The sequence below is a fragment of the Macrotis lagotis genome, chromosome 4 (genome assembly GCF_037893015.1).
Source record: "Macrotis lagotis isolate mMagLag1 chromosome 4, bilby.v1.9.chrom.fasta, whole genome shotgun sequence".
Lineage (NCBI taxonomy): Eukaryota > Metazoa > Chordata > Mammalia > Peramelemorphia > Peramelidae > Macrotis > Macrotis lagotis.
In genome coordinates this window covers 110,947,304-110,972,056 of record NC_133661.1, presented here as the reverse complement: position 1 = coordinate 110,972,056, position 24,753 = coordinate 110,947,304, and the positions used below count along the sequence as shown (strand labels likewise).

General features: G+C 33.7%; 2 protein-coding genes across 2 annotated transcripts in view; both read right to left on the bottom strand.

Annotated features, from left to right (window-relative positions):
* The window catches only part of LOC141521319 (cilia- and flagella-associated protein 43-like), a 288,518-nt gene that overhangs the window by 154,881 nt on the left and 108,884 nt on the right, over positions 1 to 24,753 (bottom strand). The window lies entirely within an intron of this gene.
* Positions 20,551 to 24,753, bottom strand: part of LOC141520459 (cilia- and flagella-associated protein 43-like) — a 45,500-nt gene continuing 41,297 nt past the window's right edge. The window contains exons 5-7 of the mRNA XM_074232089.1: positions 24,325 to 24,417; positions 21,465 to 21,542; positions 20,551 to 20,763 (exon numbers count right to left, since the gene is read on the bottom strand). Coding sequence (XP_074088190.1) covers positions 20,551 to 20,763; positions 21,465 to 21,542; positions 24,325 to 24,417 — 384 coding nt within the window. The remainder of the gene's footprint in view (positions 20,764 to 21,464; positions 21,543 to 24,324; positions 24,418 to 24,753) is intronic.

Genomic DNA, 24,753 nt, shown 5'->3' with positions numbered 1-24,753 from the left:
AAACAAAACCAAATTGGAAAACAAATCCAGGAGAGAAAATTTACCAATTGTTGATCTACCTGAAAGCAAAAATCAGAAAGAGTAGACTCTATTATGGAAAATTGCCCTAATATCCTAGAAGAAGAAGATAAAATATTACTTGAAAGAAGCCTCAGAATCACCCTCAGAAAATTATAAAAATTACAGGAATATTATAGACAAATTTTAGAATTCTCAACTAAAGGATAAAGTTCTGCAAGCTGCTAAAAAGAAGCAATTTAAATACCAGCAAGCCACCGTCAAGACTTATCAAATTCAACGTTAAAGGATCTGACCCAAAATATGATATTATAGAAAGCAAATGAGTTTGGATTAAAGAAAGAATCAACTCTCCTACACCATTCAGCATATTCTTTCAGGGGAAAAGATGGATTTTCAATGAAATAAAGAACTTTCAAATTTATCTGATAAAAAGACCAGAACTGAATAGAAAATTTGGTCTTCAAATACAAGATTCAAGAGATGTATGAGAAGGTAAATAGAAAGAAAAAATATTAGTAAATAAGACTAAACTGTGTACATCCCTATACAGCAAGATAATATCTGTTACTCTTGTAATACCTTGCACTACTCTTAGGACAGTTGAAAGTAGTGTAATTAGAGTATTGAGTATAAACTCAGTATAAACGGAGTTATATATTATAGACCTCTGGAGAAAATTGAATGGGGCTAGAAAGTAATATACCTTCTTCTCTCTAGCACCTGGCACCTACACAAAAATTGACCATGTATTAGGGCATAAGAACCTCACAATCAAAGGCAAAAAAGTAGAAATTTTAAATGCATCCTTTTCAGATAATGATGCAATAAAAATTATATATAATAAAGAACTGTTGAAAGATAAACTAAAAATTAATTGGAAATTAAATAACCAAATTTTCCAAATCATCTTTCCACCCAACAGATTGACTAAAATGACAAAGAAGCAAAGTGTTAAATGTTGGAAAGGATATGGAAAAACTGGGATATTAATGCATTGTTCATGGTTGTGATCTAACAATTTTGAAGAACAATTTGGAGCTATGACCAAAAGGCAATAAAATTGTGCATACCCTTTGATCCAGCAACACTACTACTACTAGGAGGGCAGCTAGGAGGACCTGAATTCAAATCCAACCTCAGATACTTGACACTTTGTAGTTGTATGACCTTGAGCAAGTCACTTAATCTTGATTGCCTCACATCTAGGGCCATCTCTAGTCATCCTGATTCATATCTGGTCACAGGAGCCAGAGGGCTCCAGAGTAGAAAATAGGCTGATTATCTTAGCACAGCTCCCCCTCACTCAAATTCAATACATTTGCTTGTCAGGGCATGACCTCCTTGATATCATGATCTTCAAGAATGAAGGACAACCATTATCATCACTACTACTGCTAGGTCTACATCCCAAAAAGATCACAAAAAGGGGGGAAAACCCATATATTCCCACATTTATAGAGTGGCAAAGAATTGAAAATTGAGGAGATACCATTAATTGGTGAATGGTCAAACAAGTTATAGTATATGAATGTTATGTAATACTATAGTTCTGTAAGAAATCATGACTGAATTTTGTAAAAGGCTTGAAAGACTTTCAAAAACTGATACTAAAGGGCAGTCATGTGCATAGTGGATAGAGCACTGGCCCTGGAGTTGGGAGGATCTGAATTCAAATGTGACCTTAGTCACTTAATAATTGCCTAGCTGTCTGACCTTGGGCAAAATCATTTAACCCCATTGCCTTGCCATAAAAGCAACAAAAAAACTGATGCTAAGTGCAGTGAGCAGAACCAGAAGAACATTGAGGATATTACCAACAACACTGTAAGATGATTAACTATGATGGATGTAGCTCCTCTCAGCAGTTCAGTGATCAAAGAGAATCCTGAGAGACCTGGCAGGAAAATGCCAGAAAATCCGAGGAAAAACTATAGAATCTGAATGCAGAAAAAAGCATACTATGTTTACTTTTTAAAACTTCTTTTATGGATCTGTGGACTTCCAGCCAAGATGGCAGAAAGAAGATAGGCACTGAACTAAGGTCTCCTGGTTTCCCCTTAGAAATACTATGAAAGAAACTTATAAACAGAAATTCCATCAACAAAACCCAGAAAGAGAAGCTAGAAGAACATTTACCAAAAAGTCTGTCTCGTAGGATCATGGTTGAACTAGGGGCAGAGAGCAGAGAACCAGTGGGGTCAGGGTGAGACCCGAACTAAGCTAAGATTGGCTGAGGAGGTTTTGACCATGGGAACCGGAGTACAAGGCTGCGGAGACTTTGGCCTCAGAAGTGAAGGTCTGGGGAGCCCCAGTGGGGCTGGTGGGCAAGTTCCAGCACAGAGAGTTGCCAAGTTCTGCTGGACATCAATTCCCTCAGTTTGGGGTGTGAGCTCCATACTTTCAGCACAGTCCTCTTCCCAGATCAAATCAGTAATAGTCCCCCTCTCCTCACCCTCCAGGCTCAGGTGAGGGCAGTAGAGCTCCCTTAGCTGAAAGGGAGAATAACATTCTCACCCCAGGGCATAGTCTACATTATTCAAGGATAATTCAGACCTTACTGTGCCTCTCACCCCCTCCAGGCCTAGGGAGTGGGTCTCAAATCAAGGCCACAGACACTCCAGAGAAAGTAACCAGCTCCTTCTACTGGCTGGCCCACTTGGAGTTACTAAACCAAGTGAGCAAAGTCTCTAGGGTTTTTAAAAACCAAACCTCTGTGAGCCAGCCCCTCCCCCAATACAAGATTCTAGGAAACTGAAGAAAGGCCATCAAAAAGGGGGGGTTCAATAGAAAATTACCTAAAAAGTAAAGACCCTGAATCAGAGAGATTTAGAACTTCTGAGGAGAATATGAATTGGTCTCCAGCCCAGAAAGACTTCCTAGAAGAAATCAGGAAGGAGTTCAAAAATCAGTTGGAAAAACTGGAAAAAGAAACTCAAGAGGAAAGCAACACCTTGCAAGAGAAAATTAACATCTTGCAACAAGAAAACAAATCCTTGAAAAATACATTTGGATAAATACAAAAAGAAAATAATTCTCTCAAAACTACACTTGGGCAAATGGAAAACTCCTTCAAAAATAGAAGTGACCAATTGGAAAAGAAGTTGCAGAAGATAAATGAAGAAAATTCTTCTCTTAAAAAAGGAATGGAATCTGTGGAAACTAATGATTTCATGAGACAATATGAATCTATTAAACAAAACCAAAAATTTGAAAAATTAAAAGAAAATATAAAATATCTCATTGGCAAAACCAATGACCTTGAGAATAGAACCAGGAGAGACAACCTTTAAATCACTGGGTTTCCTGAAAACATTGAAGAGAAGAAAAAAAAAGCCTGGACTTGATATTACAGGTTTTAGTGTTGGGAAACTGCCCTGATATTATGGAACTAGAGTGCCAAATAGTTACTGAAAGAATACATTGATCCCTTCTGGAAAAGCATGATAAGATGAAAACACCAAAGAACTTTGTGGCCAAATTCCAGAACTATCAGATTAAAGAGAAAATCCTGTAAATAGCCAGAAAGAAATAATTTAGATGCCAAGGAGCCACAGTAAGGATTATAGTATCAACATTAAAGGATCAGATTGTTTGGAATGAGATAATCTGATAGGCAAGGGAGCTTGGCATGCAGCTAAGAATTCACTATCTGGAAAAACTGAGCCTTCTCTTCCAGGGTAAAAGATGCACATTTAATGAAGTAGGAGACTTCCAACTTTCCTGATGAAAAGACCAGGCCTAAATAGAAAATTTGAACATCAAAAAGGAGACTCAAGAGACACATGAAAAGGTTAAAAAAAGGGTAAAGAAAAAAACCCTACTATCCAAGAAGATGAAAGAAGATGAAACTGGCTAAATCCCAACCTGGGAGAAATATTTTCATAACTCTCTAGAACAGTAACTTTATGTAACTTTATAGAGAGAATATACTTAGCTAGAAGTGATGGAAACTGATGAATTATCCAAGACTCTGATAAAATGATTTAAAAACAATGTCTCTTTAAAAAAGAGGGGACAGTAAAGAGATGGGAAAATGGAGGAGATTGAATGGGATGAATCACATTACATAAAGAAGTACAAAGGACCTATTGCAATAGAGGGGAAGAAAGGAGGAGGTGAGAACTGCCTGAATCTTACTGTCATCAGATGTAGCCTAAAGTTAACATACACACACTCAGGTTGAGAAACTTATCTTACCTTTCAAGTATTAAAAGGGGAAAGGGGGAGGGGGATAAAAGAGGAGATAACAGAAGGAAGAAGGGGCAAAGGGAAAGGTGGAAGAAAGGGGAGGTGGGTTGGATACAAGGGGGCAAATATGGTATTCAGAAACAAAATACTGGGGAATATGGATAAAGTGAATAAGGAAAAATACAGAGAGAAGATAACATGGAGGGCAATGAAAAAGTTACTAATTATAAATTTGAATGTGAATGGGATGAACCCTCCAATAAAACATAAGAAAATAGCAGAATGGATTAAAAACCAGAACCCTACTGTATGCTGCCGACAAGAAACTCATTTGAAGCAGAGAGATACATATAGAGTAAAGGTAAAAGGCTGGAGAAAAATATATTTTGATTCAGCCAAAGTGAAAAAAGCAGGGGTAGCAATTCTAATCTCATACAAAGCAGCTGCAAAAAAGATCTCATTAAAATAGATAAGGAAGGAAATTATATCCTCCTAAAAGGTACCATAGATAATGAAGCAATTTCAATACTAAATGTATTTGCAACAAGTGGTATAGCATCCAAATTTTTAGAGAAGTTGAATGAGTCACAGGATGACATAGACAGCAAAACTCTACTGGTGGGGGCGGCTAGGTGGCATAGTGGATAAAGCACTGGCCTTGGAGTCAGGAGTACCTGGGTTCAAATCTGGTCTCAGACACTTAATAATTACCTAGCTGTGTGGCCTTGGGCAAGCCACTTAACCCTATTTACCTTGCAAAAAATCTAAAAAAACAAAAACCAAAAAAAACTCTACTGGTGGGAGAACTCAACATCCCACTCTCAGATTTAGATAAATCTAACCATTAAAATAAACAAGAAGGAAGTTAAGTAGGTAAATAGAATGTTAGAAAACCTAGACATGATAGACCTTTGCAGAAAATTGAATGGGAATAGAAAGGAATATACTTTTTTTCCCCATAGTACATGGCACCTAAACAAAAACTGACCATGTACTAGGCCATAAAAACCTATTAATCAGATGCAGAAAGGCAGAAATAGTGAATACATCCTTCTCATATCATAATGCAATAAAATTCACATGCAATAATGGACTAGGGAGAGATAGATCTAAAGCTAATTGAAAACTAAATAACCATTTTAAAGAATGAGTAGATCAAACAACAAATTATAGAAAGAATTAATGATTTCATCCAAGGTAATGACAATAACGAAACAACATACCAAAATTTATGGGATACAGCCAAGGCAGTTGTCAAGGGGATATATTATATCTTTGAATGCTTACATGAATAAATTGGAGAAAGAGGAAATCAATGAACTAAACATGCAACTAAAAAATATTAGGGAAAGAACAAATCAAAACCCCCCAATTAAATACCAAATTAGAAATTCTAAATATTAAAGGAGAAATTAATAAAATCAAAAGCAAGATGAACTAATACATAAAACCAAGAGTTGCTTTTATGGAAAAAAAACCAATAAAATTGATAAACCTCTAGTTAATTTGATTTTAAAAAAGAAAGTAGAAAACAAAATTACCAGTATCATTAATGAAAAAGGTGAACTCACCAACGAGGAAAAATTAAAGTAACAATGTGGAATTATTTTGCTATATTATATGCTAATAAATTTGATAATCTAAATGAAATGGATGAATATTTATAAAACTCTAAGTTGCCCAGGTTAAATGAAGAGGAAATTAAATATATAAATAACCCTTTCTCAGAAAAAGAAATTCAACAAGCCATTATTGAATTCCCTAAGGAAAAAAATCTCCAGGACCAGATGAATTCACATGTGAAATCTATCAAATATTTAAGGAACAATTGGTTCCAATTCTATATAAACTCTTTGGCAAAATAGGTAAGGACAGAACTCTGCCTAACTCTATGACACCAATATGGTGCTGATACCTAAACCAGGAAGAGTCAATATAGAGAAAGAAAATTATAGATCTATTTCCTTAATATAGATGCAAAAGTCTTAAATAAAATCTTAGCAAAGTGATTACAGCAAGTTATCACTAGGAAAATACTATGTGACCAACAGGATTTATCCCAGAAATGCAAGGTATTAGGAAAACTGTTATTGACATAGTTAAACTATTAGAAATCATATGATCATATCAATATATATATATATTAAAAAAGCCTTTGACAAAATTCAACACTCATTCTTACTAAAAACACTAGAGAGCATAGGAATAAGTGGATTGTTCCTTAGAATGATAAGCAGTATCTATCTGAAACCATCAACTAGCATTATATGCAATAGGGGTAAGTTAGAAGCATTCCCAATAAAATCAGGAGTGAAACAAGGATGCCCGTCATTATCAAACCTATTCAACATTGTGTTAGAAATGTTAGCTTCAGCAATAGGAGAAGAAAAAGAAATGAAAGGAATTAGAATTGGGAAGGAAGAAACAAAACTCTCACTCTTTGCAGATGACATGATGGTATATCTAGAGAATCCTAAAAAAATCATCTAAAAACCTACTACAAACAATTAGCAACTTTAGCAAAGTCGTAGGCTATAAAAGAAATCCTCATAAATCCTCAGCATTTCTATATATGAATAGCAAGATACAGCAGCAAGAGCTAGAAAGAGAAATCCCATTCAAAATAACTTCACACAGAGATGAACAGAACCAGAAAAACACTGTATACCCTAACAGCAACATGGGGATGATGTTCAAGCTTGAAGGACTTGCTCATTCCTTCAGTGCAACAATTGGGGACAATTTTTTGGGCTGTTGCAATGAAGAGTGCCATCTGTATACAGATAAAGAGCCATGGAGTTTGAACAAAGTTCAAGGACTATTCCCTTTAATTTAGGAAAAAAACCAGATATCTTATTGTCTGATCTTGTTATCTCTTAGACTTTTTGCCTCTTCCTTAAGTATATGATTTCTCTCTCATCACATTCAATTTGGATCAATGTACAACATGGAAACAAAGACTGACAGATTGCTTTCTGTGGGGGTGGGGTGGGAAGTAAGATTGGGGGAAAAATTGTAAAACTCAAATAATATATTTAATAAAAAAAGAAAAAAACAAAATAACTTCACACAATATAAAATACCTGGGCGTCTACCTGCCAAGACACTCAGAAACTCTATGAAAACAACTACAAAGCACTTCTCTCTCAAAATCAGATTTTAAAAACTGGGCAAATATCAAATTTTCATGGATAGGCCAAGCTAATATAATAACAATGACAATTCTACCTAAATTAAACTACTTATTTAGGGCCATACCAATCAAAATCCCAAAGAATTACTTTAATGAGTTAGACAAAATTATAAGTAAATTTGTATGGAGAAATAAAAAATTCAAGAATTTCCAGGGATTCAATGAAAAAAAGTGCACAAGAAGGTACCCTAGCCCTAACCAATCTAAAATTATATAATTAAGCAATAGTCATCAAAACTGTCTGATATTGGCTAATAAATAGAGTGGTGGGTCAGTGGAATAGACTAGGTGCAATAACAGGAGATGATTATAGAAATCTGTTGTTTATAAACCCAAAGAGTCCAGATTCTGGGATGAAAACTCTCTCTTCAAGAAAAACTGTTGGGGAAAATTGGAAGTTAGTGTGGCAGAAACTTGGATTAGACCAACACCTCGCACTTAAGATCAAAATGAATACAGGATTTAGATACAAAAGACAATATTATAAGCAAATTAGGAGATCAAGGGATAGTTTACTTTCAGATCTATGGAAAGGGAAGCAGTTTATGACCAAGGAAGAGTTGGAGAACATAATTAAAAACAAACTAGATAATTTTGATTACATTAAATTAAAAAGCGTTTTGCACAGTGAAAACCCACTGTAACCAAGATCAAAGGAAATGTAGTAAATTGAGAAACAATTTTTACAACTAGCATTTCTGACAAATGATTCATTTCTAAAATATATAGAGAACTGAGTCAAATCTATAACAAAAAAACAAGCCACTCTTCAATTGACAAATGGTCAAAGGATATGTAGAGGTAATTTACAGATGAAGAAATCAAAGTGATCCATAATCATATGAACAACTGCTATAAATCATTACTTATTATAGAAATGCAAATTAAAGCATCTCTGAGGTACCACCTCACACTTCTCAGTCTGACCAATATGACCAGAAAGGACAATGATCAGTGTTGGAAGGGATGTGGGAAGACTGGGACACTAATGCATTGTTGGTGGAGCTGTGAGCTCATCCAACCTTTCTGGAGAGCAATTTGGAATTAAGCCCAAAGGGCAATAAAAATGTGCATACCTTTTGATCCAGCAATACTAGTACTGGGTCTATACCCTGAAGAGATCATGAAAAAAGGTAAAAACATCACTTGTACAAAAATATTCATAGCAGTTCTATTTGTGGTAGCAATGAATTGGAAACTGAGTGAATATTCATCAATTGGGGAATGGCTGAAAAAATTGTGGTATGTGTATGTTATGGAACACTATTGTTCAATTAGAAAACAGGAGGTATGGGAATTAAGAGAAGCTTGGAGGAATTTGAATTAACTGATGCTGAACAAGTTTAGCAGAACCACCAGAACATTGTACACCATCACAACAACAGAATGGGGTTGATGATCAACCTTAACCGACTTGCTCATTTCATACAATGAAGGACAATTTTGGGGTATCTGGGATGGAGAATATCATCTGTATCCAGAGAAAGAATTGTGGAGTTTGAACAAAGACCAAAGACTATTACCTTTAATTTAAAAAACAAAAGCAAAAGCATTGTCTTGTGTAATCTTGCTATCTCCTACATTCTATTTTATTTTAGGGATATGATTTCTCTCTCAACACATTAAATTTAAATCTGTGTATAGCCTGGAAACAATGTAAAGACTATGAGACTGCCTTCTGTGGGGGGTAGGGGTGCAGGGAGGGAAGTGAGATTTGGGGGGAAATTGTAAAATTAAAAGAATAAATAATTGAAATAAAAAACTTCTTTTATAGCATTTCTTTCTCTCTCATGGTTTTCTCCCTTAGTCCTAATTCTTCTTTCACAATATGACTACTTTAGAAAAGTTAAACACAATTGTATTTGTATAACATATGTTTGATTGATCATTGCCATGGGGAGGGTGGAGGAAAGGAAAGGTGGTAGAAAAGTGCAGAACTCAAAAGCTTGTAAAAGGATGAATGTTGAAAATTATCTTTGCATGCAATTGGGAAAAATAAAAATAAATAAATAAATAAGTAAAAAATTAGAAAAAATAAAAAAGCAGAATTGACCAAATTAAAAATAGGTACAAAATCTCGCTGCGAATTTAATTCCTTAAAAATTAGAGTTAGGCAAATGGAAGCTAAAGACAACATGAGACATCAAGAAACAAATTTGTGAAAGTCAAAAAAAATGAAAAATAAGAAGAAAATGTGAAATATCTCATTGGAAAAATCCTGTGGAAAATAGATCAAGGAGAAATAATTTAAGAATTATTGGCCTACTTAAAAGCCATGACTTAAGCCTCAATATCATATTTCAAGAAATTATCAAAGAAAATTTCCCAAATATCTTAGCTCCAAAGGGTAAAATAGAAAGTGAAGAATTCACTGATTACTTCCTAAAAGAAATTCCCTAATAAAAACTTCCAGGAATATTAAAGCCAAATTCAGAGCTCTAATTTCAAGGAGAAAAATACTTCAAGCAACCAGAAAGGAAAGAATTCAAATATAATGAAGTTACAGTAGTAGTAATCCAGAAAAATTAGTGACTTCCATATTAAAGGAGTGGAGGTCTTAGAAGGCAAAGCAGCTAGGATTACCACCAAGAATAACTTACAAATTGAAGTATAATTTTCTCACCTTTTAAGTTTTTCTTGCTTTTTTGGAAATGTAGTTAATTTAGAATTGTTTTGCATGATTTCTCATGTAAAATTGATTTGACATTATAATCTTAGCAGGTTTGTATAAGAAGAGAACTTGGTACTCAATTTTTTTAAAGTTAAAATTAATCATTGACATGTAAAAAAAGACTAGCTGCCTTTTGGCTCAATTAAAATCACATGCTTGAGGGCTAGTATTAATATTTGGCATTATTTATCCCTGTGAAAATTCATTTTCACAGATGCAACATATAAAATCTTATTTTAGATAGTATTGACAGGTAAACATTTACAATTGATTTTGATGATGGGAATACTAACTTTGAACCCCAATTAAGTGAAATGTTATCCCCTAAAATTATTTAATTCTCATTAGTAAATGCATATTTCAAAAATTGTTCTCAATTATTAAATTTTTAATTTAGTCAATAAACATTTTTGTGGAAATATCCTTTTTTTGTAGGGAAGCATCTATATAATATCCTCAGTTTTGTCTCTTGGTCTACAGGATCTAAAATATTTCTTATCTGACCCATTACAGAAAAATATTTTCTAATATGTGGATTAGAAAGCAGTATTTAGCAATAGTTGTGTATAAGAAACACACTCAAAACAAAGAGTCACTGTGGTTATTAGTCAATTGTGTTGGGTTTCAGCTGTAGTCATAAAGGCAGGAGTACCAATCTTTATGTAGGGGAATGCAACAGTAAAAATAGATTTGATCAAAAAGAACAAGAACATTTTGTCAAAATGTTATCTTGCTCAGGGATAAACTTTTTTTGTTAAGATTCATCATGACAAAAGAAAGAGGAAAACCAAATAATTAGTTTTAAAAATAAAAAAACTCAATTTGCATTAAGTGAAGACATAAAAGAAAGTTTAAGAATCTAGTTTGCTCAATTAAACCAAAAACCCAATTGAAATGAGTGAATATTTAGAAAAATATTAAATGACCAGATTTACAAAACAAGAAATAAAGGACTTAAATGAATCAATATTTACTCCCCTCCCAAATTAGTCAAACCATAGATGAGCTCCAAGAGGAAAAAAAAATCTCAGGGTCAGATGAATTTAAAAGAAAATTCTATCTTTTTACTGTGAAAGGTATTTGAAAAAATAAGAAAATGAATCCTGTCAGATTCCTTCTATGATAGAAAGTCTCAAGACCTAAACTCAGGAATGTTAAGTTGAGAATGAAAACTCTAAACCAACTTTTTGCAAAAAATTTTAAATAAAATATTAGCAAGTAGATTACAGTGGACTTAGGAATGCATGGTTGATTCAGTATTCAGAAAACTATCAATATAATAAACTAAATTAATGTGAAGAACATAACATATATGCATCTGAATAATATAGGAACTAAATATTTAAAGGAAATATGAAAGAAGTTATTAGGAGAAATAGGTAGTATTGACAAAACCTGTTCCTATAAAAGGTAGAAGTTACTAGATGGTATAGCTCTGTGACTCTGGGCAAGTCATTTAACCTTGATTCCCTCTGCTCCCTCTTCTCCTTCCAAATGATACTAGGTAATAGGAATAAATTGATCATCCCTTTACATGAAAAAATTGGCCATATGCAATGGGGATAAGCTAGATTCTTTTCCAATAAGATCAGGTTTAGACATTATCACAACTGTTATTTGATATAGTATTAGAAATGCTAGCTATAACAATATACAATAAGGCAATAAAAAAATTGAGGGAATAATCACAGGATTAACAAAATTGCAGAATATAAAAGAAACCTACACAAATCACCAGTACTTTTGTATACTGCCAAGAAGAGATAAAGAGAAATTCCTTTTAAAATAGCTATCAAATGTATAAAATATTTTGGAGTCTACCTTCCGAGGAACTTCCATAGGGGCTTTATGATTACAACTGTAAAACTGTCTTTACACAGACAAGTTTAAATAACTGGAGACATAGATCAAACCAGTATAACAAAAATAATGTCTAAATTAACTTGCATATTAATTTCCATACTAATCTAATTGCCATGCTACCACCTCCCCTACCCCTCACCACATACTGGAAATACTCTACCTGTACTGCTACCATATGAAATGTCTAATTTCCTTTAAGACTCAGCTTAAATGTCATCTTCTACAAGAGGTCTTTCTGTGCTTATCCAGTTAATAGTACTCCCCACCCTTCAAAATTACTTTGTAATTACTTAATCATTACATGGGTTGTTGCTCCCATGAAAATGTAAATTCCTTGAGATCAGGGATTATTTTTTTTTCTCTTTATATTCCCAGTGCCTATCATCTATAGGTCTATTGGATGTTATCAGTTTAGAGTGGAAATGACACAGAGGCAACTGAATGATTCACTTTTACTTTCATTTTACAGATAAAGAAACTGAGTCTGAAACGACTTAAGTGACTTGTACTAGTAAGCAGAATTTGAACTAAGGTCTTCATGACCCTAAATTCAACCTTTTAATTTAACTATGTCATGTTTCTTTTAAAAAAATAATTTCCAACTTTTCAACATTCATTTTTTGTAAGATTTTAAGTTCAACATTTTTCTCCCTCCCTCCTTTGACACTGAACAATATGTTATAGGTTATGTATATGACATATATATAAATAACTATGTTAAACATATTTTCATATTAGCATTGTTGTAAAAGAAGAATCTAAACAAAAGAGAAAAAGTCATGAAAGGAAAAAAACAAGATATAAAACATTTTTAAAATGAAAATTAGTATCTTTGGTCTGCATTCAGATTCCATAGTTTTTTCTCTGGATATGAATGATATTTTCCATCACAAGTTCTTTAGAATTTTTTGATCATTGTACTGTTGAGGAGAACCAACTCTGTTATAGTTGTTCATCACATAGTGTTATTAAAGTATACAGTCCTGCTCACTTCACTCAGCATCAGCTCATGTAAGTCTTTCCAAGCTTTTCTGAAGTCTGCCTGTATTTGGTTTCTTACAGAACAATAGTGTTCTATTATATTTATATGCTATAATTTGTTCAGCCATTCCCTAACTGATAGGAATTCTTTCAATTTCCACTACAAAAAGAGATGCTATAAATATTTTTGTGCGTGGTCTTTCCCCCTATGTCATGTTTCCTTTAACAATAAATTATATATGCTCATTTCATTGAATTGAATCTGTAACTATTGATCTATGTATCTGTTTTCTCATTTTTATAAAAATATTTATGGCAATGGTTTCCATGAGAATTGAGAATATCCTTAGTGAATATATGAGAAAGGCAAAGCAACAGAGCTCTCTGATAGACTGGTGTTAACTTTGTGATTTTCCCTGTATGTATCTGTGTTGTCTGAGTAAATAGCTCCTTAGTATACATAAACATTGACAAAATTTTTTGAGGGAAGGGGAAATTTGTTATAGAAATGATCCATACTGAAAAAATAGTTTCAAGGGTTATCATAGAGGAGAAAAGGAAAAAAAATATTGATGATATGTTTAAGAGGAAGGTCCTAATAAATCAAAGCATTAAGAGACTTACTGGAAAGGAAAACACAAGCTAATGTTTTTGAACTCTGGGGGGCATATTTTTCAACAGGGAAAGGATTATCACTTTTTTTTAAACTTCACTGAATATTACTTGAGATAACTGATTCTATTGATTATATGGATAAAATGTTAAGATTAGTTACCTTTAGTGATCGGCCTTTTACATGCATGGAGTGCCAGCATTCTTCTTTCAAAATGTGACATAAATACTTCTTAGCTAGATTTTCCATTTCTGCCTCCTTTTTTATCTTTCAAGAAAGAAAAGAAAATATTAATGTTTCCAGTGGTTTAGCATGTAAAATTTAATGATTATTTAAATGAATAATATTTTTAAATGATCCATAAGTAATATTTAAGGCAAGAAATTCTCTACTTTGCTTTTTTTGTTGATGTTCAATTGTTTGAAAGTATACAGAACTGTTGTGCTGACCTCATTGCTATATGCCTGCAAAACCTGAATAGTTTATCAGTGCCATGTCAGGAAACTGAATTGATTCCATTTAAATTGTTTTAGGAAGATTCTGAAGATCACCTGGCAGGAGAAGATTCCAAACACTGAGGTCTTTTCTTGAGCTAAACTGCCTAGCAATCCAACATTACTTCAGAGAGTGCAACTGTGATGGCCTAGGCATGTGGTTAGAATGTCACACTATGCTTACCCCAAAAAAACTATTTTATGGAGAACTCACACAGGGCAAGTGCTCACAAGGGCATCAGAAGAAGTGATATCAAGATTCCCTGAAGATCTCTTATTGAAGAACTTTAGAATTGATTGTACAGCATGGGAGATACTGGCACAGGACCACCCAGCATGGCATGCCCTCATCAGTGAGGGGGCTACACTCGATGAGGAAGGCAGAATTGAAGCAGCTCAAAGGAAATGTGACATCTGTAAATTTAGAGTACCCACCCCAAGGTATTCACATGGACATTTGTGCCCAACCTGTGGTAGAGCATTCTGAGCTCATATTGACCTGATCGGCCACAGTTGGAGACACTGTAATTTGTTTCAAATGTAGTGATGTCATATTGGTCTTAAATAATGAAGGACAAGAACTAACCAACCAACCAACCAACCAACCAACTAACCAACTGTTTTCATGTCTGACTCTATTACACCTATCAAAGTTTTCTTGGCAAAGATATTGGAGTGGTTTGTCATTTCCTTTTCTAATTTTACACATGAGAAACAAGGCAAATGATTTAAATGACTTTCCCAGGGTCACACAGCTAATGTCTGAGGCCAGATTTAAATTCAGCAAGGAATTTTTCTGAGTTTAGATCTGGCACTCTATCCACTGTATCTCCTAGCTGCCCTTCCTTAATTAGCTTGAGTCTTAGGTGACAGCATTTCTGGACTCATACCTGTGGACTTACTAACTTGGTAGGATATGGCTTCCTTGTGCTTCACTGGCATTGACTTCAAGAGACCATGCTCTAAGGAGTCAGGAAATGCTATAAAGAATAGGACTTTAATTTTAATAAAAATATTAAGGGGGGGCAGCTAGGTGGCGTAGTGGATAAAGCACCTGCCCTGGAGTCAGGAGTACCTGGGTTCAAATCCGGTCTCAGACACTTAATAATTACCTAGCTGTGTGGCCTTGGGCAAGCCACTTAACCCTGTTTGCCTTGCAAAAACCTAAAAAAATTGTTAATAGGCATAGTTTCAACACCTTTAGAGACCAAGTGGGGTTACTGTCTGGACATTTTGGTAATATGAATAACTCCAGATGTGGAAATTCCCTCTTCCCATATAGGCCCAGTAGTCAGGTACCTTCTTGGCAACCTTCCATCTTGAAGAGTTGCTTAGCGTATCAAGGAGGCTAAGGAACTTGTCCAAAGTCATAAAGTCAGTATGTATAAAAGGTATAATTTGAATCTAGGACTCTTATCTACTATGTCATGCTGTTTATACTTGATATTTTTCTATTCAGAAGAGTATTAATTTTCCACAGGGATTAGATTTCAGCATTCAATAAGACAACCCTATAGGAAAGCTTGCCTATATGCAAAACTCCCCAGTAGGTCTGATGGAAGGAATTCATACTGGTATCTGCCAGTCTTTCAATATAATTGTATTTATGCATAAATTTGAAATAAGAGATTACATATGTCAATTGGGTCATCCAATGTTCTCTCTCTGGGTTCCTTCTAAGCTTAGAGTAGTTAACTGCACTTTGTGTACTGCTTTATAGTTTGCAGTGTTTTTCTTTCCAGAAAAATCATGTCATTTAAGTAATCTGTAACTGATACTTTGAAATAACTTAGATTTAGATACTTTAAAGACTAAATAATAAAATGCTCCAAAATGATTAATTTGTGGGAGTCTAGATCTATATGGGAGGGTTTAGTTTAATAAGTAATTCAATTTTATCATACTCAGTTTAATCATTTTTCAATTGTGTCCAACTTTTTGTGACTGTATTTGGGATTTTCTTGGCAGAGATACTGAAGTGGTTTGCCATTTCATTCTCCCTCTCATTTTATAGAAGAAGAAACTGAGGCAAACAAGATTAAATTATTTGTCCAGGGTCACACAACCATTAAGAGACCAATTTGAACTCTTTCTAGGCCTTCACTTTATCTACTGCTCCACCCAACTACCTCACATTTATAATCAGGAAATTTTTAAGTGCTTCCTTGATGTAGTTTGTATGATGTGGGATATTTAGGAAAGATTTGGACCCTGTCTTCAAGGAATTTATGGTTTGGTGGAGGGATAAGATACAAGCTTAGATATCTGTAATATAGTGCATTAGAGATTTCCAAAGCATATAACAATATGAGGTCCAAGGGAAAAGATTGCTATTAATAATCCCACCATTTATATATATATCACTTTAAGGTTTATAAAACCACAACTTTATAAAATAGATGTAGCAAGAATTATTATTACCATTATACAGATAAGGAAACATTCTCAGATAAAATAAATAACTTGCCCTTGGTCACAAACCTATTGTCAGAATCAGCATTTGAATTTTGTTGTCTTGACCCCAAGTCCAACATACTTGTCACTGTACTACATTGTCATTACTCAGCTAGAAGAAGGAATCATTGAAGAGGAAGTTTAAGGAAAGGAAAAAAATTTTGTAAGAGAAGGCATCTGACACATTAACATCAAAGGCATAGAAGAGGGTAAGCCTAGAGTTATTCTTCTAGGTAGATTTGGCTAGAACATAGAGTATACATATGAGGATGACATAAGCAGAGTTGTGGCATCCCCTGGAAGATTTAGTCAGGAGGCAGTGAGAAGTCATTGAAGTGTTGTGATGTTTTTACCATGTTGATAATTAAAGAATATTATTCTGGCAGAAGTATGAAGGATGAATTAGAAGAGGCAGAAAGCAGAAAAAGCTTAAATTATAGCTATCAGCATGCCTTTACTTTTTCCTATAGACATTTTAAGTTCTAATGAGAAATAGAGATATTCAAATATGTAAACAAGAGAATAAGAAAAATATTCATATACAAGATGAAACAAAAATGATTGCAAAGATTATATCTATCTGTAAATTATTTATTATTAATTCTGACCCAAGAGATTTATATTGATTTTTAACATATTACCTACAATATTTTTGTTTTGCAATGCTTTTTGGTTTTATTTTGTCTATAACTTAACACTTGTTTTGTTGTTATTATGGTCTTTAGCTACATATAGTAGTTATAGTCAGTATGTAGATTGTTCCTTTTGATTTTGCTTTCTTGACTCTGAATCATTTAATACAAATCTTCCTATATTCCCTTGAACTCATCATTTCTTTTGGCACAATAATAGTCTATTACTCTCTTGTGCCCATAATCATTTAGTTATTATAATTATTTGATATTTATTTTGGTTCCAAATTTTACTTCTATTAATAGTATTTCTCAAAATATTATAAGATACATCTTTTTTTTCCCTTCTATTAATGTTCTCCTTTGACTACCAGTTCCTAACTAGATCAAAAGTATACATCTTTTCATATCTTTTGTTGTATGATTCTATACTATTTTCCAAAAAAACCTGGGACCAATTCACATCTCAACCAATAATATAATTCCATGTTTATGTGTGTAGGTATTTATTATTTGTTTATTTACTATAGTTATACTAACAATGAGTTTTCTCAACTTTTATTATCCTAGCCAAATTGGTGAGTATTAGGTGAAGGTTCATTTGTCTTAATTCACATTTCTTATATATAAACAGTTGTCAAGGCTTAATGATTCTACCTCCACAATAATTTATCTATCCTACTCATAAAGCTACCACTCTAATTCATACAGTCACTCTCACTCACCTCTCTTACCTGGACTAGATTATTGATTATAGACTATGTGCAGTCTTTTTCCTTCTCTAGTTCACCCAAAGTGTTATTCCTAAAGCACTTGGCAGTCAACAAGCACTTACTCTGTCTAAGCACTGTCATTTACTTAAAAAAAAAAACAACTTATAACTTAGTCTTTTATTATCCTAGTCTATTTTCCTGAACTTATTGTAAATTATTCTCTTTTTAATCCATTTTATGTTCCAGCCAAAATGGTGCATTATTTGTTTCTTCAGGATGGATTACTGTTTGTTGTGCAAAAGCTATTTATTTTCATGGAACTCACCCCAGTCCCAAAGCTCATTGATATGCAACTCTGTCTTTACTACTAGAGATAAATCTCCCATATCTGCATCCGGAGCAGGATAGGGAAAAGGTTACAGACTTCTAGTTTTCTTTGAATCTTCTTTATTTGAGCCATTTCTTCAGACTCTGCAGCCTATTTGGATACTTCTAGCTTCTAGTTTTGAGAGAGAAGATGGAAGAAGCTAACCTACTTTCATCAACTGAAGGATAAGATTCTTACAAGTAGCTGACATGAGAGGAGCTGTCAGTTTTCATCATGTCTCTTTCCCTAGTTTGCTGCTTTAGATATTTCAAGGAACTTATTCTGGAACTCTTTTTTGACTGAGCTGGATTAACTTGTTCCCAATGGGATAGTTCTTTCACTATGTATTGTCTGATTTATATTCTTATATGTACTTTCTCTGACTTCTGCTTTGCTATATATAGACTTGGATAAGTGAGTTCTTGGCTAATTGCTTATATGTATTTTCATTGAGAAAATTGGCATCCAGTGGGAAGGGAGTCAAATCTTAGATATACAGTTTGTGATTCCACTTCTCCCTAATATGAATAGCAATTAGTTAGATTGAACATGAAAATAACATCCTCTAGATAAAGAATACTTAAAGGAGAAAATGGAATTTTAGCCCAGTACTTATCTCTTAGAAGAGGAGAGTGGTCAAATTGTCTGGCCCAGATATTCTACTTCCTGAGACATTAAAATTATCCTTTGAGAAGGTGGAGGAGGAGGTGGGAAGAAGAGGCTAGAAATGTCTATTCTTGTATTTTTATATATGAAATGAGAGTGAATGAGGAAAAATGGGGAAAGACATTATGCTATGTAAGAAAGAGTATCATATTGAGAGTTTCTTAATGTCTCTGGTGGGTCTGGGACTTGTTCCTGTCCTGGTGCACATAGCCTCTCCATCCCCTGGAGAGCATGATATGGAGCATCTCCCAACATAACACACTCCAAAGTGTCTGCAGACCTCCAAAGAACTCACTGTGATTTTTTGTAAGTTCCCCTGTCAGGATTCAGTCTGGTGCATTTTCTATATCTGTTTAGAAATGATTATGCCTGTTTCCTAACACTTTGCCATCATGGTACCACTCTTCTTCTTTTTATATTAATATGGACTTTTGACTCCATGTATAATGAACTTTCCATTGAACAATATGGGCTCATGGAAGTAGTGTGATATAAATTACAGTGGAATTTATGGAGTGGAAACGTTTCTAAAGGTATGATTGGCAGAGAGTTAAACTTGGAATAAGGAAGCCCTGAATTTGAATTCTTCTACAGACAATTATTAGCTGTTTGACTTTGAACAAGTTGCTTGACCTTTCTCAGCCTCAGTTTCTCATTGGTAAAAGAAGGTAGCTAAATGGCACAATGGGTAAGAGGTCTGGCCCTGAAGTCAGGAGGGTCTAAGTTCAAATCTGACCTCAGACATGTAATAGCTTTGTAACCTTGGGCCTCACATCCAGGGTCATCTCCAGTTGTCTTGAGTTATATCTGGCCACTAGATATAGATGGTTCTGGAGGAGAAAGTGAGCCTGGTGACTTAGCACAGCAATCCATTTAGTCAAATCCAAGTCACTTGGCTTGTCATGTATCACCTTCCTATATCATTGTCTTCTTTGAGTAGGAAAGACAAACATCATCAAAAGAGAAATAATAATAGCACTTACCTCAAAGCTTTCTGTAAGGATCAGATGAGATGATATATAAATATATATATGAACTTTATAAATACTAGTTATCATCATTGTTATTTTAGAGAAATTTAAAAATCAAATTAACAAAAAAATTTGATGCCTCCCCACCCTTGCTTCCATCTCCTTTACATATCATTCATGTAGGTCTCTCCAGAGAACTCCATTTTCCCTTTTTCATTGGAATTGTTTCCCTTTTTTATTTCATAATTTCATTTTTTGAAAATTTCCCATTCCTTCTAAGTTGATATACCCTATAGCATTTTAGACCATTGTTATTCCACCTGTCTTTTCTTCAAACCTTAGAAATTTGCTCTCCAAAAATCTAAACTATATGTCAACTTCCCTCTCCTCTATTATACATTCTACGATCAAGGTTGTTTACCCTCAATTTCCATCTTTAAATCAGAAACCAGTTTCTTTCTCCTAGTGACAATCAGATCTAGAAAATAATTTTCCCTATTTATTTCTCTACTTTCTAAAGGATGAAATTATCATGAAATCCTGCCATGTTGTGCTTCCATTTGGTGCTAACACCTCCACAAAGATGCATAAAATAACACTCTCTTTGGCAGCTCTTCTTGTACCTTGCAAAGTGTTATACACATAATAAGTGCTCAGGAAATATTGACTACTTGAATAAATCAATTTATTATTTGTATATCCCATATAAACTTAAGTTTTTTTCTAACTATATTGGAAAAGTTGCCATTTTGCTCCTTTTTGGTCTATGAATATAATAAACAAGGATGCTTCAAGCAAATTTTCACATACATTTTCCAGTTCTTCTTCACCTTCATCATGAATTCTTTCCATTTCTTCAATATCCAGATTGAATTCCTGCTGTTCTAGTTGTGTAATTTCAGATGCCAACTCATTTTCCTCCATCATATGCTGAATCTGAATTAAATAATAGAAAATAATAGTGAACAAGTAAGTAGCATAAGCTTTAAAATGCTATTTCAATGTCATTCTGCAAAAATCAATATAAGTACTATTTCTTATTGCTAGGATTTAACCATTAAGATTAGTTGAATTCTAAATTTGGCTTATTCATTGCAATACATATACTTATGAATAGACATGTTCAGTTTTGTTGGCAAAGAGTCTTTTAATTCTTCTATATTTCATGTGGAGTATGTTGATTTTTTTAAAAGAAAATATTTTCCAGCTTCTTTAAGAACCTACATTAACATAAAAATATTGAAGGAAGACCATGCATTTGTTCCAGACAATTCCTCTGAATATTTTACTAACGATAGTCTAACTTCTTCATTTCTCCACATATTTTGCTCTTTTTTCCTCCATCATTGACACTGATGGAGCATCTGAATGTATAATAACTCACTTCCTATAATATAACAAGAAAACTGAGCTTGCAAGCATTTGGAGCAGTACACAGGCCTGTCATTCATACATATATATATATATATATCTATATATATATATATATATATATATATATATATATATATATATAGATATGTATATATGTGTGTGTGTGTGTGTGTGTGTGTGTGTGTGTATACACAAAACTAAGCAGGAAATAGCATTTGAGTTATAGCCATATTTAATTAAAGTATAAATGATATAACACTTACAGTTTTAGATAAAGTTTTGATTCCTTCTTTTATTTTTTCCTTTTTTCCACTAAATATTTTAATCTCTTTTTTGATGGCCTGAAACATCAAACAATCAATCAATTAAGCAATCAACAGCATTTATTAATTACCCACTTACTACTACCAAATACGGTACTGGAGACCAGGGACACAAAGAATTAAATAATCCCTACTCACAAGGAGTGTCAGTTAGTGTCCTAACAAGGGGATACAACACACACACACACACACGCGCGCGCGCACACACACACACACACACACACACACACACACACACACACACATACATCTATACATATAGAATGCATGCATTCTAAATACAAAGTAGAGAGGGAAGACACTAGTAGTTGTGATAGAGGGAATCAGGAAAAGTTTTATGTAGAAAGTTGTTATCTTGAAAGAAAAGAGAAATTTTTAGAGGTGAAGGTGAATGTATTCCAGGCATGAGGTACAAGCCCAGTGCAGAGATAGAGACAGAAACGTGGGGTGGAGAGTCATTGGTGAGAACAGTGAGAAGGTCAATAGAACTAGACTGCAAAGTAGGGAATGAGGAATTATGTACAGTAAGGTTGGAAAGATAGGTTGGGATCAGGGTGTGTAGAGGTTTAAAAGCTAAACATAAGAGTTTATATATTTTATCTTAGAGACAGTAAGAAGTAACTAGAATTCACTGAGTAGGGAAACAAAATAGATCAGTTCTTAAGATATCCTTTGGTATCTGGATGGAGGATGGACTGGATTGAGACAGGGAGTCTAATTAGGAAACCACTGCAATATTCCAGTTGAGATAAAGAGGACTTGAATTAAGATTGTAGCTTGGTAAGTAGAGAAAAGAAGTCAGAAACAAGTAATAGAGAAATGGCAAATTTTATAAACTGAAGAGTGATGAGGTGAGGATAAAGACATACATATATGGGAGACTGAAGAATGGTAGTTCCTTCAGAAATAGGGATATTGGAAGAAATGGTTTTTTTGGGGGGGAGGAAAGATAATGACTTCTCTTGAAGGACATGTAAGGTTTGAAGAAGTATTTCTGGAACATCCAATTTGTAACATGAGTGGGGGGAACACTCAAGATTTGAGAGTATGGATGATTATTAAGAAGAAAATCAGACTAGTAAGAGAAGAAGATAGAAGTGGCATTTGAAAAATACAGAGAAGAAAAATATTGAGGATGAGGGAAGCTGATCAGCAGTGTCAATGAATCAAGAAGAATAAAGACTGAGAAAAACAATTATGGAATCTGACAAGATATCATCTCACAAACACAGTATTTACAAAGTAAGAATAATGAAAAAAACTACAAAGTGTATTTTTAAAAGAGCCGCTTAGAAAAAGGAACATACATAAATGAATGAAAAATTGTGAAAAATGTGAAAAATAAGTATTATAACATTTTGTTTCCTCTTTTTCATTCTCATCTGTTGCTTTCCATGTAGAGTTGGAAGAAAGTTACTTAAATAGACATAAACCACTAATCTATTATATAGAACAATATTAAAAGACAAAATTGAGGAGAAATGTATTACAGTGGCAAAATTACTGAACTTCGGATCACAAGGTTTAATTTCAAATCCTGGCTCTGCCAAATCTGGCTCTATATGATCTCAGTGAAGAAAATAAACCTTTCTGGCCCTCAGTCTCCTCATCTGTTAAAAATGTGGGTTGATTGGGAGCAGTAAGAAAGAAAAAAGACATGAATGAGTTTGTAGACAGTAGAGCGGCAATCATTAGGGAGAAATTGAAGATTAGTAAGAGATTAGAGAGATACATAAAGGGTACAGTCTGCTTGAGAAGGCAGGATCAGTTGTACATGTAGATAGGTTAGCCTTGGCAAGCAAAAGGGACATTTTAAAATGTGAAATGGGTGTAGGAGGTAATAGTGGAGGAAGGCATGGTATAAGATGAGGAAGGCTTAAGAGATAGCTCAGTAAATGGCCTCAATTTTTCATTGAAACATGCTGTAAAGAGTTGTTGATTGTCCCCTCTATTTCACCCAAATCTCTCCCTCCTCAAAACAAAATAAAACAAAACAACAACAACAGCACCTACTAGGTCCATTCTTCCCCACTCTATTTCTGATCCCCTTTTGTGAGGACATACATTTCATATATGCATATATATATATATGTATGTAGGACAATAGTTATGGGTATGGATGTATTATTTGAGGATGGAAGATTTATGGGTGAGATGGAGAAGATGATCTGAGGAGGGTATATAGCTAAACCAGTCAACTATAGGATCAAGTAAGTGAAAGGAGAAAAGTGAGGTAATGATAGAGGTAATGAAAGATTAGAAATGCAGAAAAACATTCATTGCAGGTCACAATTAGGATGAAGAATGGGTTTAGGAGGAATAAGGCAGAGTGAAAGATAAAAGGAGACTGAATAAAAAAGGTAAATCTCAGAATTCAGGAGCACAGAGGTGAAAATTATTATGGGTGATGATTAAATGCAAGGTATGATCTCACTAAAAGTGACTGATTATATATATATATATATATGTATATATATACATATATATATACATATATATATATATATATGTATGTATGTGTGTATATATCCATGGCAGTTGAGAAAGCTGATAACTTGGAAGGAGCCATTGACATGAATATTGAAAATTTTTAAGTTCATTACAGGAATAGTCATGATTAAGAGGAAGTCTATTAAATATTAAAGGCTCAAAGCTTCTAGTAAAGTGATATGTAAGAGGCACAATTTTGAAACTTTATCTAGGATACATAAATTTTTGTCTTGATTTTTAAGGTATTTATTATAAAACAATTAATACATCTTATATAAAATATATTTATATATGTGCACACAGATAATACCTCTTGATTTTTCTTTTGTAACCAGCTAGGTTCATCTTCAAAGACACTATTGCTAGCATCAATTTGGAAAGGTAACAACTTTTTGTAAGATTCCTGAGAAGAAAGGATAAACACTTGTATTAAACTGAACTCTCTAACCATCAAATTCTCTACCGCATTATTTAAGAATGAATTACCCTGTAACTCTACCCTGTAAACTTGATTTGATTATTTTAGATAGACAACAATTTGATTCCTTCTTGATAAGAAATTCCTCTGAATAAATTTTTAATAAGTATATCAAACACATTTAATATTTTTGGACATACATGGTATATTTAATTTAAATTATATTAATTTATTTGTGGCTAATTAATATTTGTATCATGAATGTTGGTCTTATTCATAAAGGGCAACTTAGTTTTTTGTGCAACTTTCACCATAAGATCA